This window comes from Petaurus breviceps, unplaced genomic scaffold (assembly GCF_028583685.1).
Source record: "Petaurus breviceps papuanus isolate PSGF00001 unplaced genomic scaffold, PetGlider_PUasm1.0 140, whole genome shotgun sequence".
NCBI lineage: Eukaryota > Metazoa > Chordata > Mammalia > Diprotodontia > Petauridae > Petaurus > Petaurus breviceps.
Genome location: NW_027185698.1, coordinates 43,517,097 through 43,530,028, shown reverse-complemented (window position 1 = coordinate 43,530,028; position 12,932 = coordinate 43,517,097). Strand labels below are relative to the sequence as shown.

The following is a 12,932-nucleotide window of genomic DNA, read 5'->3' as shown; positions in this document are numbered from 1 at the left end:
TTGGTCAGCAAATCTTTTCCCAGTCACTGAAAAATGCTGAGAGGAGCAGGGCAGGAAGGTGGCAAAGTGGGGCATTCGGCCTGGCCCTGACTTTGTACTTCTTCTGAATAAGTGGGCTCTTGCTTTGTTCCTTGCAGCCAAGCCGCGGTCTTACTAGGGCCCCGAGCCCTGTGAGGCCCCATCTCATTGCTCTGGGCCCAAGTTCTTGCCTCAGCACCTTGCCTCATACCCTGGTTCCTCTTTGCCTGTGGCCTTGTTTTATTTTTAAAAATCCTCTCCAAGTCTGGAGCCCTGACTTCAAACCCCAGTTCCCCTGGATATCTAATGTTACACTGGGATACCACTGTAAGCATTCTGCAATTGCAGATGGCCCCATGCCATCTGACACACACATGGCCAGGAGAACAGGGGATGACTCGGAAGGCCCTGCCAAAGGACATGGCTATCACAGTGATGCACATTAATCAGCCCTTTGGTGTCCAAGAACTCAAGACAGCTCTCAGCACAGCCCACTACATGCCCCCTTTCCCCAGGGGCATACATAAAACAGAACACAAATATAGCCTGCCTATGCAGGGAAAGCCACTGACATACCCAGGATCCCCAGAGCAGTAATGCTCTTCCACAAAGAGGCCTCACCTGGCCCTCTTGTTCTCCCTTCTGTCCACACAACCAGTTCTACAGTGAGAGCAAAAAAACAAGTTTGGCCACCTCAGGGCCCTGAGCTCTCCACAGAATCACAGAGTCTCAGGGCTTGGGAGGACCCCAGAGATCCAGTCCAACTCAGACGTGACCAGAAATCCTACTAACCTCCACATGAAGACCTCCAGTGACAAGGGAACTCATTACACTTCTATTTCTTATGACTTTTTCCTTAAACTGAATCAAAATAGGCCTCTCTGACAACTTGTATTGCTCTGAGTCCTGTCTGGGGGCCAAGCAGGACAAGCTGAATCTCTTGTGACAGGCAGCCCTTCGAGGATCTGAAGACAGCATTCTTTGAAAAATGTTCTTCTCCAGCTCCAAAACTATGGTGTCTGAGATCCTTTCCAGGTCTAAGCCTGAGACTCTGATTCTAAGTACAAGCTAGATGCATCTCTTCCACAGTCTTCTCTATATGCATGTTTCTATCTGGCTCAGACTTTTGATTTCAGTGCATCAGGACAGCGTGGCTCCCTCTGCCAAAGCAGGTCAGCATCAATTCTAACTCAAGAGTCTTAGTTGCTAGGGGCAGTCAGAAGCCAAGTGCATGTTCTAGGGTCACACGGCCAAGATGGGTCAGAGGTGAGACCTGAACCCCGCTCTTACTGATACCAAAGCTAACCCTTCTCTCTTTCGTCTAACCCTGAGAGTCAGTTTCCTTAAGCGGTTAAAAGGATATAATATTTGAGCTATATTTTCGCAGCAGCCAAAAATCAGAGGCTAATGGAATGTCAACCTAATTCTGGTACATGAACTATTATTGGGGCATAAGAAATGACAAAACGTCCAGTTTCGTAGGGAAACTGGGAAGAACTCTATGAACTGATGCAGGGGAAAGTGAGCAGAACCAGGAGAACAATTTATACGAGGACACCCCTGTAAAGAAAAACTGTTTGGAAAGACCTTGAGATTCCAATCAATGCAACAATAAATTAACTCAGAATATGGAAGATGAAACATGCAATTCACCTCCTGCCAGAGAGGTGCTAAACTTAAAATGCAGAATTAAGAAACACATTTTCATGCATGGTCAATTAGGGAAGTTGTTTTGCTGTACTGGGCATGTTTATGATTGACTCTTCCTTCCTTCTTCTTTCCTTCTGTTGTTCCAGAAAAGGGGGAAGGGGGGAGTGACAGATTGTAAATACCCGTAAAAATAATGTATGTTTTTCTTTTTCAAAATTTGCTAATATTTTTAGTTTTTATATCACCTTTTTTAATTAAAAAAATAAATGCATGTAAAAATATAAATGCTTTTTAAGCACATATTTTTTTAGGTTAATTTATTTTTAGTTTTCAACATTCACTTCCATAAGTTTTAAATTTTTTCCCCCTCTCTCCCATCTCCCCTCCCCCAGACAGCATGCAATCTGATATAGGCTCTACATATACATTCCTATTAAACATATCTCATTTATTTTTTAAATTAAAAAAATAAAAGTGATAGAAAAATAAAAGGTATTAGTTAAGGTTTAAAAAAGAAAAACCTACTTGAGCTCTTTGATACACAGGGCTGTTTTGAAAAGAGCATTTGGGAAACCATAAAACATTACAGAAATGGGTTGATTTGTTATCATTATTATTACAAAATTAAATTCCATTGAAGAAATGAATAGTGAAAAAATAAGATGGCAGAGGAAATATCTACTTAAGAAAAGGATTTAGGGCTAGAAGGGTATTGAGAGATGAGTCTTATGGAATCACAGGCTTTAGGGCTAGAAGTGTCATTAGGCATAGAACTGTCTTATTTGCCAGACCAGGAAACTGAGGCTCCGAATGTTAAGTGGCTTGTGTTCAAAGTTACATAGCTAAAAGGTAAGACACTGGGATTTGGACCCATGTCCTTTCTCTCTAAATTCAGGGTCCTTACTATTCTACCTGAATCAAGCACAGATGATATATATTAACCATACATTTGCCCAACCTACTCATTACAGTATGACTCCTAAGAACTATGAGGCAATAATTTTAGCTTAACTTAGTTGTTGTACAAACTTGCTACAACTGCTACATTTCTTTTAAAAATATTTTAAAATTGAGATTTTGCATCAATTAATATTGGTCACAGAATTCTGGCGATGAAAGGGACCTGCATAGTTGCCTCACATCTTTTATGGAGGAGAAGGCTGAGGCCCAGAGGAGTGTGGCCTAGCCAAGGAGAAGATGTCAGTCAGTCCAGAGCAGGACCAGGACCAGAATGTGGGGCTGCTTCTTCAGGATTATCCAATTGAGGGCTTTTCTACCCCACACTAAGCTGTTTCTTAGAACTGCTCAGGAGCTGTTTTTTAAGTGCACATTAAAGAAGGTGATTTGAGTGTCTGTGCCCAGGAGCCACTGGCAAAGGGCCTAGTTTTAAACAAACAGGAATCCAAGCCCTGTTCCCGGAGGGCAGAGGACCCATTATCATACTTCAGGGTCAAAGTTTCTGAGGGGGTCTCTATGTGACTATTAAAGAGTGAAAGCCAGGAGTAGCTTCTATAAAGACAAGATCTGCCTGAGAAGGATGGAAATGTCTTAGAATATAAACTCCCCATGGGCAGGGGCCATTTCATTTTTCCATCTGCATCCCAGTACTTATTGGGCACCACTATATGTTAAGTACTGGCACACAGAAGGCACTTGATAAATGTTTTTTCATGCATTTCTTCACAGGCCTAACCATCTCAAGTGACAACAAAGGGCAGCACAGAAAGAACCAGGGGCTGAAGGTCGAGAGACCTGGGTTCTAGTACTGACCTTGTCCCTAATTTGCTATGTGACCATTCCCAAGATACTAACACTCTCTGGGCCTCAAAACGAGGGTTTGGGACGAGATGGTCTCCAAATTCCATAGAAACTCAGATATTTTATGGCTGTGAAGGAGAAGCACAGTGCAGATAATCCCAAAGTACAAGCAGTCAATACACTATTCATACCTGGCTCTGGGGTGTGCCTCTGTCCTGAGGCTGGCCTGGGCTGACTCCTTTACTCTAGGAAGTCACTGCAAGCAGTACTACTTGGCCTGAATGCTGTGAAGAACTAGAAAATGGAACGGCCTGGTTCCTGTACCCCCGTTAGCCTTATGTTAGGCTTCCCAGACTGAGCCTGAGCCTTGATCAAAGCCAGCCAGGCATGGGCAGTCCTCTGGCCATTCCTTGGAGAAGGCCTCTTCTGGACCTTCCATTTCATATCCCACAAGGACTTTCTAAAGCTGCTGCACAATCTCACCGGAGTGCTTCTAATGCCCAAGTCACATTTTGGATCCAACCTAACCCCACACCTGTCTGAAGTTGACATTCTCCAGTGTTGCCAGGAATTCAGGGCTAACTCTTCTTTAAGAAGCAGTCAGGCCTCTGGGCAAAGGTTCCACCAAGGCTGGGGTGGGTAAGGGCAGACAGTATCAGAAGCCCACTCAGACTGGCCTTCACTCTTACTCTCTGCCTCTCTTCCTTCTTCTGCCTTTTTTTCTGCCTGGAGTGAGGCAGTCCTAGCACAATATAGAAATCCTGCTTTATTACATACTTCCCCTGTGGCCTTGGAAAAGTCATTTCTCCCTGCACCTCATTCTGACCTGCTGATCCTTGAGAAGTGTGTTCTTGGACCTGTCATCCTTTCTCTTCAATGCCTCCCTCTATCCTTCCTTCTGCCCTCCCTCCCACCACAGAATCCCAGGATCTGAGAATGGGAATGGACTTGGGCCATGCTTTGGTCCAGTCCACGTAGTGAGGATTCTGTATAGGAGAATTGCCACTATAACACATATTGGCCAAGTGGTTGGCTAGCCACTGCTTTAATGACTGTCAACTAATTTTCATAAAACTTCCTAATAACTAAAGCCATGCAAAAGTGAGATGAGCTGCCTCAGTAGGCAGTGGCTTCCCTCTCACTAGGGGTCTCTTCAAGTGAAAGCAGAATGACCATTCACTGGGACTGAAGTCAGAGGAAGAACAGGCTTGCCTTGGTGAGGAAAAGGGTTGTTACCCCTTCCTCAGGTGATCAGAGGAGAGGATGGGACCTTCTACATCAGCAAGTCTTTCCTCTTTCTCATCTGTGCCTCACTCCTTCTTTCTTCCTCCCCACCTGCCAGGTACAAAGAGTGCCTTCTTTCCTTGGGACAGGGGAGCAGGGTCAGGGAGAGGCCACCTCTGATCCATGACATCTGAGCTGCTGCACTTCTCCCCCTAGGCTCCCTGGGGCAGGGGCACAGGGGTAGCTGTTTTGCATGTTCTGAGTGGAGCTCACTGGCCCTGCCCATTGGCAGGGAGGCAGTGACCTGCCCCTAACCCTCTGCCCTCCGGAGCCATTCTCCTTCTCTTTCCACCCCCGCCCTAGGGGCCCCTTGGCTGGCTCAGGCTAGGGCATCAAAGGCCCCAAAGAGACAAACAGGCTCTTGGGGTGGAGCCTGCCATTCTGGGAGGCAAAGAGATGCCTATCAGCTTTTCTGCTCCTTTCCTTGACCTCCTCCCCTCCCCCCAATCACCCAGCAATTAAGACACTGGAGAGCACCAAGCTCCTGGAGCTAGTCGGGCCTGTGCCATGCCAGGAAAGGCAAAGCTTAAGTGTTCGGGTTCCCAGGCCCCCACAGCTGCCAGGTGAGCCTGAGCAGGGGAGTTGTAAAGGCGGCTGCTGCTGCTGCTGCTAATATCACAACCCCTTAGAACCAAATAAGATACCATCTGTAAAGCCTTTTGCAAACCATAAGCCCCTCTACAAATCAGATACACCACGAGTTATGCTGTCTCTACAGTTCCCAAGCACACTTTTCTCAAGGACCCCTGACAGGTAGGGGCTGTATTTTTATCTCAGGTTTTCATACATGGAACCAAGTGAGAAAGAAGAGAAGGGACTTTCGTGTGGTCACACAGCTAGTCTCAAGATGAGATCCAGGACATAGGCTTTGAAAAGCTGACAAGACCAGACCTAATTAAGCCTATGAATCACCCTGTCTAGCCCCCAGGGCTCAGCTGTTTGCTGTCTGGAAGAGAGAGAGAGAAAGGAGGAGCCCTGGGCTCTCCCCTCAGGGAGCTTCTAGACCCTCTGGGGAGGAAACAGTCACACTCATACTGAGAAAAAAAGTCAAGATATCAACCAAGGGCTAAACTGTCTGGTATTGTCACAAACTAGCGCCTTAGTGTTGTAAGAGATGGGAAGTCAATTAGATGGGCAACCCCCATGAGGGGGGCACTTGCTACCCCCCAAAGCAGCACATTCCCACACTTGGATGGTTCTAACTTCTAGGAAGTTTTTACTTTGAACCAAATTCTGCAAATTCCATTCAGGGTTCTCCTGAGGCACACACACATGCATGCAAGCGCGCACACACACACCGGGCCCTTTCAAATACTGAAAAACCAGCTATCATGTCCCTCCCTTGAGTTTTCACTTAACCACATCAAAAAATGACCTTCAAGTCACTTTGAGCCACGTGGTACAGCAGCTATAGCCCCGAATGTGGAGGCAGCAGGACTCGCCAACCTTGACACCTGCTAGCTGGGAGACCTTGAACAAGTCACTGGCCTTCTCGGAGTTTCTCTTTTCTCATCTATAAGTTGGGGATAAATAATATTGGCAGGTTCTGTCCCACAAGGCTGCTGGGAGACTCAGATGAGCATGGATCCAGGCAAAGAACTTTGCAAACCTGAGTTATAAGTTATTGTTAATATTCATGAAGCTCCCTGGTCTTCAGTCCTTTTTGCCTTGCTAGCTAGCTTCTTTCTCAGAGAGCCCCCTAAATTGTCAAAATCTTTGCTGCAGTATGTAGTACAGAAGCAGGCTGGTAAGGGCCACATAAAGGGTGCCCCTCTTCTTCCTTGTCCTGGCCATTATTCTCTCCATGTAGCCACAGGTGACATTCGCTTTTGTGGCTTCCATACTGAATCACTGAGTCATGGGCCATGCCTCTGCTTGAGCCAGGGAAATATTCCTTGAGCCCGAGTCAGACTCTCCGTTTACCCGAATCCCAGCTGCCTGGTGGGCATCCCCACCTAGATGTACAACTAGCAACTCAACGTGTAAAAATCCAAACTCATCATTTCCCTTCATTCCAACCCTGCCCACCCTCTGCCTAAACCTGCCCTTCTTTTCAAATTTCCCATTTCTGCTAATGACATCACAATTTGTCCTGTCTCCTAGGCACACAGTCATCTTTTGGTTCATGCCTCCCTGACTCACCTCTCAACTCCCTCAATTGCCCAAACCAGTCATTTCTATCATTATAACATCTCTCACGTGTATTCTCCCTCCTCTTCACTGAAACTGCCACCATCCTGGTTCCAGGCTCATTACCATTGGTCAGGACAACTGGAATACCCTCCCACTGGGTCTCCTTGACTTTAGTCTCCAGTCTCCCTAATCCATCCTTCACAGTTTAGACAAAATTATCTTCCTCATATATGGGTCTAATCATGTCACTTTTCTACTCAAAAACCTCCCTCCTCCATTGTGCCTCTCCAATAAAATACTTGTACTGGCATTTGAGGCCTTATACAACCTAGTTCCAATTGACCAAGTCAGCCTGAGTTCACAATATTTTCCTCAGTGCAAATCTATGCTTCCATTTAATCGTATTGGCTACCCGAGATTGTCTGACCTCCTCCTGCCCTCTCCTGCCTCTGCCCAGGCTTTCCTCAATACCTGAAATGGATCTTCTCCATTTCTGTTGGCCCAAATCCCTCCCTTCATTCCCTCAAGGCCCAGATATGATACCATGGCCATGATGCAGCCTTTCCTGAGGTCCCCAGTGGTAGCCCTCCCTAATCAAACCTTTTAGGCCAATGTGTCAGTCTTCTCCCATGCACTTAATCATTTTATTACTGACATATGTACATCTCATCATACTTACTACAATAGAAGCCCCTTGAGGGCAGAGAGACTAACATGAGGCCCTGAACATGTGAAAGGGTGCTGGTTTTACCAATGAAGATTTCATGCCTATCTCTATGATTTACTAAGAGGAAAAAAAAAATAGGTCATCCACTGCTGGGCCCCCTTCTGGTGATGAGACTCTCCATACTTCACTGGGCTAGCTCTTACATGGATGGAAGACATCTAGTCCACTGCTGGGCCCATATGCAAAGTCCTCTGGCAGGGCCTATCAGAGCCTGTGCTCTGCCAACAGAGCCTTTGGGAACCAGAAATCACTGCCATGCCAAAGGGAAGCATTGGTGGGGAAATGGGAGGCCTCAAGAGAAGTTAAAACAGGGAAAATACTTGAAGCAGTATTGTAAGTGACTGTGAGCTCAATATGAGTTTCGAAAAGGGAGATCCAGGGAGGCCAGCAGAGGATTCCTGTAAGGAGAGGGAAGGATCAGAGTTCGTCTCTCCAGGACAGTCACACCAAGGAGGTTCATATAGCTGAGTCAAGTATTTGAAGAAGGGAAATGGCCCATTTCAAATTACAAGGAATTATTTGTAAGGGAGCCTCTTAGGAACTGGAATAGACAAAAACTTTTCTCCTGGTGTTCAAGTAGTATCTAATTCATCCCTTGGTAGTTAGCCTTCGGAAGAACCTTTCAGCCAAGTTAGTCCTTTAAATAATCATATGAAAGGGCTAGAAGAGACTTCCACTAGGGGCCCAGAGAAGTTAAGTAATTTGCCTTCAGTCACAGAGTAGGAAGTAGCAGAAAACCAAGATTCAAACTCAGATCGAATCTTTGGACTTTGAATTGAGTGCTCTATTCATGACACATTATGCCACAACACACAGTCCATCACCAGGCCCATATCTGCATTTAGTAGGCACTTAATATGGTTTGTTTTTTTCATTGACTGGAACTAAGCACAACAAAGAGTTCTGGGGAAGGAGAACTCGGCTCTGGTGCTCCAGGGAGGATGCCTGGAGGCAGAAGTTCAATTAGACTTTGAAGGACATGAGGACCACCTAACTGAGCTAAAAAGCTTCCAGATAGCTGCCACAAAGTCCCCACCCCAAGAGAGACAATTATATCCTCTATATGTGAGTGCAGCAAAGCCAACCTGATCTCGAGAGGGAGAGGCTGCTGCCTCTGCCTAAGGAAGGCACTTCCATACCTTGATGTGCATCCTGGCTCTTTTCAAAAGGCTGAGGGTCGTGTGGCGGGTGCTGTCCGGCCCCAGGGGCACAAGCTGCTTGAGCTGTTCCAAATACAACCGCAGTTTGGCTCGTCTGAAACAAACGAACAGAGGGAGGAGGAAGAAGTCAATTCAGACTGTGGAGGCCAGCATGGGGTCTGAAAACCAACCAACTCATTTATTCCCGATGCAGAGTCAGCAGGGCAGCGGCAGGAGGGGGTTCCATACCTGCCCTCTGCCCTCGCCACCTTGTTAACCCGACCCCCGTTTAAGAACGTGACCTGTAAGACCACAGAAGTGTGAATAACTTGGAGGTGGTGCTCTAACACCACAGAACTGTGGGACATTATAGAGGTCAGCTTGGTGGTCCTGGAGTCAGACAACCTCAGCAGATGACTGGTTCTTATACTGCATGAAGGGAGTCAGGACTTTGCTGAGTTTCAGTTTGCTCACCCATACACTGAGCAGGCTATTTGCGCCATTTGCTAGGAAAGTGCTCGGACCTTAAAGCATTCTGGGCAGGGATAGAATTCTGGATTTTTTTTATCTTCTGCTCATATTAGTAGGACCCTCTACAGCCTCCTTGAGAAGCAGAGGGGACACAAGTCATCCCTTGCTGGACCCCCTCTTTCTCAACTTAGCTAGACTGGTGAAAGGACCCTGGATCTAGGGTGGGAAGACGTAGACTAGATAATGGCTCAATTCCCTTTCAGGTCCATTTCAGAGTTCCAGCTCCTATACAGAATAACCACTGTATTCTGGATAAGTCATTACCCCTTTCTAGGTCTTGGTTTCTATCTGTAAAATGGGGCTAATCCTTGAACTGCTAATCTCATAAGGCTAGTGTGAGGCATGAGCTCTGTAAATGGGGAAACACTACATAAGGACACATCACCAGTAGTTGTCCAACTTTCACTTGAAAATATCCAGGGACAGACAGGGAACTCATTACCTCCCCAAGACAGTCCCCTGCCACTGTTTCCTCCTTGTATAGTTCAGACTAGAACCACAGCATTTCAAACTAAAAGATACCTAGGGGTCATCTAATACAGGTTTCTTCTCATTATATAAATGAGGAAATCAAGGTACAGAGATGAAGGGACTGCCCAAAGTCATATGACTAGAAAGAACCAGAGCTGAAAAACCTGAATTCAAGCCTCCAACTCCCAGAAGGAACTTCATACCATTTTCCCAAAAATCACAAATTGAGAGCTTATGATGAAGGAAATGCTGAAGAGGCAAAGAGAAAACACCTCATACCGTCCAGCCAACGAGGTGGCCTTTTGCCTTTGTTACTGGAATCTCCTTTGGGAAACAACCTTCCCAAACTTCGCCCAGGGGATCCCAGGGGCAGTCAAACAGAGTAGAACACTACAGGACCACCTCCCCGTTCCCCACCCCCAGGCAGAAAGTTGTCAGAAATTGTTTCCTTTTTAAAACTACTTTCATTTCTCTTGAACACATTTGAAATGCATTTTCTGAATCCCACTGGACAAGGAAAACTTAGCCAGATCCATTCTCTCTCCCTTAGCACAGGGGAGGGTGGAGACTGTCCCCCAAATATTTCCTCTAGTCTGACAAGACCCCCTGGAGAACAGTTCCAGAGTCCCTAGGAGCCTTATGGGCTGACATCTGTTGCCGGTTACATAAATGGTTATATAAGCCTTGTTTGGCTGGCTCCTGACCCACCTCCAAAGGCTACAAGATCAATTCCCACCCAACCTTAGAATCTGTAGGATTTAGAGCTAGAAGAGAGTTCAGAGAGCAGCTATTGCCACCCCCTCATTGTACAGAGTGAGAAACTGAGGCACAGAAAGTTGACCAAGGTTTCATAGTAAGTTGCAGTCAGGATTCAAATCCAGGTCTTCTGACTCAACTCTTTCTACTACACCATGTCTCCTCTAGAAAGATCAAATTCTAATGGGATTCATGGGTCAAATGAGACCAAAACCACCACCACCACCTATGAAATGCTTTCTGCATGCAGAAAACACCAAAAAACACCACCAAACCTCAGCCTTCTTAGAGTAGGGGAAGACCAGCTCTTCTACAGGTGTAGTCAGGTATTAGCTTCGGCAAGATTTCCACACCTCCCTTCCCCATTCCTCCATGTAGGAGGCCTCTATGCCACTGATGGCAATGACCATGTTTCCCACGCCACCCCGTAAGCACACACTGGTATCCTGCTGGTTAAGCATGAGCACAGAGCAAAAATGGTGACATTGCAAACTTCTCACCATGCCTGGAGATGGGGAATGAAAGGCTCCCCAGGGAACTCCCAGGCTGGGAGACAAAAAATAACAGGGAGGGTAGAAGGCAACCTGGAAGACAGAAAGAATGTAAGGTAACCCTGGGTCACAAAGGTCAACTCCTGGCCTCTATCCTTTCACAAAGCACAGGGAATGGGTAGCAGATATATGAGTAAGGTCTGGCCTCGTGTGTGGAGGGGAGGGGAGGGGAAGGGAGGGGAATAGAAGGGAGAGGAGAGAGAGAGAGAAAGGGGAAAGGTGGGGGTTGGGCATTGTTAGCAGAGGAAAAAAGGACTGAAGGGGGGGGGGGGGGGGGGGGGGAGAAGAGATGAGACAGCCGAGAGGAGAGAGAAGAAAACTCATGCTATTGTTCTGGGTCACAGGTTCTTATCTTCTTCCAAGAAGGCTGTCCTCTTCCTCAGGGTGTGGAGGTGACCTTGGGCTTTTGAAGACTATGCTGGAGGTGGTGGTGCACAAGCCCTGGAAGGTCTGGAAGGGTTTCAAATAGAGGCCACTGATAGATTGTGTGTCTGACATTCAGGCACCAGCCTACGTACAACAAGGATCCTCACTAGTCTGGAAGGTTGGCAGCAGAGTGACAGATAATATGGGGGAGTGGGGAGGGAAGGAGAGTAGAATCTGTTTTAGGGCAAGATGGCCTGGCCTACAGAGATTACTGACCTGGGAGCCAGGACACTGGGGTTCTAGTCACCACTCGGCTACTTTGGATGTTTTTTACTTTGGGAAAGGGACTTAACTTTTCTGTGCTCATCTGTAAAATGGAGATAATGCCACTTAATCTGCCTGGACACAGATGGATGGGTCAGACAGTGACTAAAACACAGATGAACAAAGAACAAAACAGTGAAGGAATTAATAAGATCAAGGAAGAAAGAAATGTTGGGGTTCAGGTTAGGTTTTTGTGACTTCCTGGGGTCCCCAATACTAGATGGTGTCTCTGTCAATCCTCCAAAGTCCTCTGGGACTCCACAGAATTACAGAATACCAAAGCTGGGAAGGCCTGAAGAACACAGGATACGCAATGTCAGAGCGACAGGAGACCAAAGAACAGAATGTCAGGGCTGGAAGGGACCTTAGAATAGATAACATCTATTGTCATATCTAAGTGTCAGAGCTAGGACTGACCTTTGAACATTGACCAGAGAATGTCAGAGAGTTAAGAATTGCTAAGAACAAGCTAATCTAGAATATTCCAGGACAGTCAACAAGTATTTATTAAGAGCCTACTATGTACCAAGGACCACGCAAAGCACTAGAAATGCAAAGAAGGGCAAAAAACAATCCTGCCCCCAAGGAGCTCACAGTCCAAGGGGGAGACATCATACAAACAGCTGTGTACAAACAAGCCACATACAGGGCAAACTGGACATTATCAACAGAGGGAAGGTACTAATATTATTGTTTGTTTTTGTTCGTCTTTCATTCTGGAAGAGGACACATGATTTCAGGAGGGTGAGGTCTTGATTTGCAAGTGAACTGGATTTAAGTGAGGCAGAACAGTGGCAAAGTCATCCACCTCACTCTCCTGCAGAGTTATCAGGGCCCAGTGGTAAGACATAGGTCAGGACAACTGGAGATGGCCCAGATACAGGAGATCTAGGCCTTTTTAAGCTAAGGCCTTTCCCAGGTCTCAGTTTATCTGAAGCAACACCCATTCAGTAAAGTCTAGGTAAGAACTAGGGTAAAAGATGGTCTACTTTGCCTTCACAAAAGAAGCAATAATGGAGGGGAAGACCCTCAGAGTTTCTGGCCAGAATAGAAACAACTGCTATTTACATTCGCTTCAAGCCATCAAAACCCAAGCAAGTAAAACCTGGGCTGGGGCCTATTTGGTGAGAGCCAGAGAGACCTGACTAGGCCTTTAAACTAGCATTAAGTGTAACAGGAAAATCTTGTAGAAAGTGGGATTTTAGCTGAGACTTGAAGGAGGCT

General features: G+C 46.4%; 1 protein-coding gene across 1 annotated transcript in view; it reads right to left on the bottom strand.

Annotated features, from left to right (window-relative positions):
- MXD4 (MAX dimerization protein 4) overlaps window positions 1–12,932 on the bottom strand; it is a gene marked incomplete at its 5' end in the record, with an annotated part of 54,325 nt that overhangs the window by 8,198 nt on the left and 33,195 nt on the right. Inside the window, one exon of the mRNA XM_069073312.1 lies at window positions 8,710–8,824. Coding sequence (XP_068929413.1) covers window positions 8,710–8,824 — 115 coding nt within the window. The remainder of the gene's footprint in view (window positions 1–8,709; window positions 8,825–12,932) is intronic.